General features: G+C 37.8%; 1 protein-coding gene across 1 annotated transcript in view; it reads left to right on the top strand.

The window, feature by feature from the left end:
- MYOM1 (myomesin 1) overlaps nt 1–1,788 on the top strand; it is a gene marked incomplete at its 5' end in the record, with an annotated part of 103,970 nt that overhangs the window by 29,007 nt on the left and 73,175 nt on the right. Inside the window, one exon of the mRNA XM_011360499.1 lies at nt 3–177. Within this exon, the coding sequence (XP_011358801.1) occupies nt 3–177 (175 nt within the window). The remainder of the gene's footprint in view (nt 1–2; nt 178–1,788) is intronic.

Here is a 1,788-nt window from a genome sequence, read left to right as displayed (position 1 = left end):
AGATATCCCCAAGGCCCCAGGCAAAATCATCCCAAGCAGAAATACAGACACATCAGTAATTGTTACATGGGAGGAATCCAAAGATGCTAAAGAGCTGGTTGGGTACTACATAGAGTCCAGCATTGTTGGCTCTGGCAAGTGGGAGCCCTGCAACAACAACCCCGTAAAGGGCCCACGGTAACCACACTGTGTGTGTGTGTGTGCGTGTGCGTGCGTGCGTGTGTGTGTGCGTGCGTGTGTGTGTGTGTGTTTTGGGGGTAGGGGTAGGTGTCTGACTCTAGAGCCACAAAGGCTGTAAAGAAGGAACATAGCCATGTATCCATACAGCAGCATAAACATCCAGTAGAGGGAGATTTTTTAAAAACATTATGCTTTAAATGTCTGAAATAAATTTAAAATTGAACTCGTCTACTGAAATACATTTGAAAAAAAGTTTACTTTGATATTAAACATAGAAACACATAATGCCACCTATGAGAAGAGTTCATTTTATAGCTCTTTTCTGGTTCTTCTCCTTTATATTATTTGTCCTTTTTACCCCTCTGTTTTGTTTTCTTCTTCCTTTTTTTTTAATTTATTTTTATTATGGTGACATTGGTTAACAAAATCCAGTAAATTTCAGGTGTACAATTCAACAGTAAGGCATATATATATCGCATTCTGTGTTCACCTCCCATAATTAGATTTCTTTCTATCACTACATATTTGACCCTTTTCACCCCCATCTACCTCTCCCCACTCCCCCTACCCTCTGGTAACCACTAGTCTATAGTCCATGTCCATGAGGCTCTGTTTGTCCTGTTTGTTTGTTGCTTTTAGGTTTATATCCCACATATGAGTGATATCATGTGGTTTTCAACTTTTTCTAACTTATTTTGCTTAGCATGATTATCATGAGATCCATCCATGTTGTCGCAAATGGGAGTATTTCACTCTTCTTATGGCTGAGTAATATTCCATTGTATATATGTACCACAGCTTCTTTATCCATCATCTGTCATAGGACACTTCGATTGCTTCCATGTCCTGGCCACTGTGAATAATGCCGCTATAAACATCGGTGTGCAAATATCTTTTTTGGATATATGTTTTCAAGTCTTTGGGGTAAATACCCAGTAGACGGATTTCTGGGTCATATAGTAGATCAATTCTTGTTTTTTTGAGGAACCTCTATATTGTTTCCATAGTGGCTGTACCAATTTGCAGTCCCACCAGCAGTGTATGAGGGTTCCTTTTTCTCCGCATCCTCTCCAGCATTTGTTATTACTTTTCCTGTTGATTATAGCTATTCTAACAGGTGTGAGATGGTATCTCATTGTGGTTTTGATTTGCATTTCCTTAATAGCTAGTGAGGTTGAGCATCTTTTCAAAAATTTTTGGCCATTTGTATGTCCACTAGGGAGAAGTGTCTGTTCAGGTCCTCTACCCATTTTTTGATTGGATCATTTTTTTGTTATTGTTACTGAGTTGTGTAAGTTCTTTGTATATTTTAGATATTAGGCCCTTATTGGAGGTGTTGCTTGGAAATATATTCTCCCATTCAGATGGTTGTCTCTGTACCTTGTTTATGGTTTCTTTTGCTGTGCAGAAGCTTTTTAGTTTAGTTTGAAGTCCCATTCACTTATTTTTGCTTTTATTTCCCTTGACTTTGAAGTCAAAATCATAAAATCCTCTTTAAGTCCAAAGTCCATGAATTTAGTTCCTATGTTTTCTTCTATGCATTTTATTGTTTCAGGTCTTATATTCAGATCCTTAATCCATTTTGAGTTAATTTTGGTGTGTGGTGAT

Source organism: Pteropus vampyrus, unplaced genomic scaffold (assembly GCF_000151845.1).
Source record: "Pteropus vampyrus isolate Shadow unplaced genomic scaffold, Pvam_2.0 Scaffold55, whole genome shotgun sequence".
In the NCBI taxonomy this organism is placed as follows: domain Eukaryota; kingdom Metazoa; phylum Chordata; class Mammalia; order Chiroptera; family Pteropodidae; genus Pteropus; species Pteropus vampyrus.
Note: the sequence above shows the minus strand (reverse complement) of the source record. Positions and strands in the feature narration are given on the sequence as shown.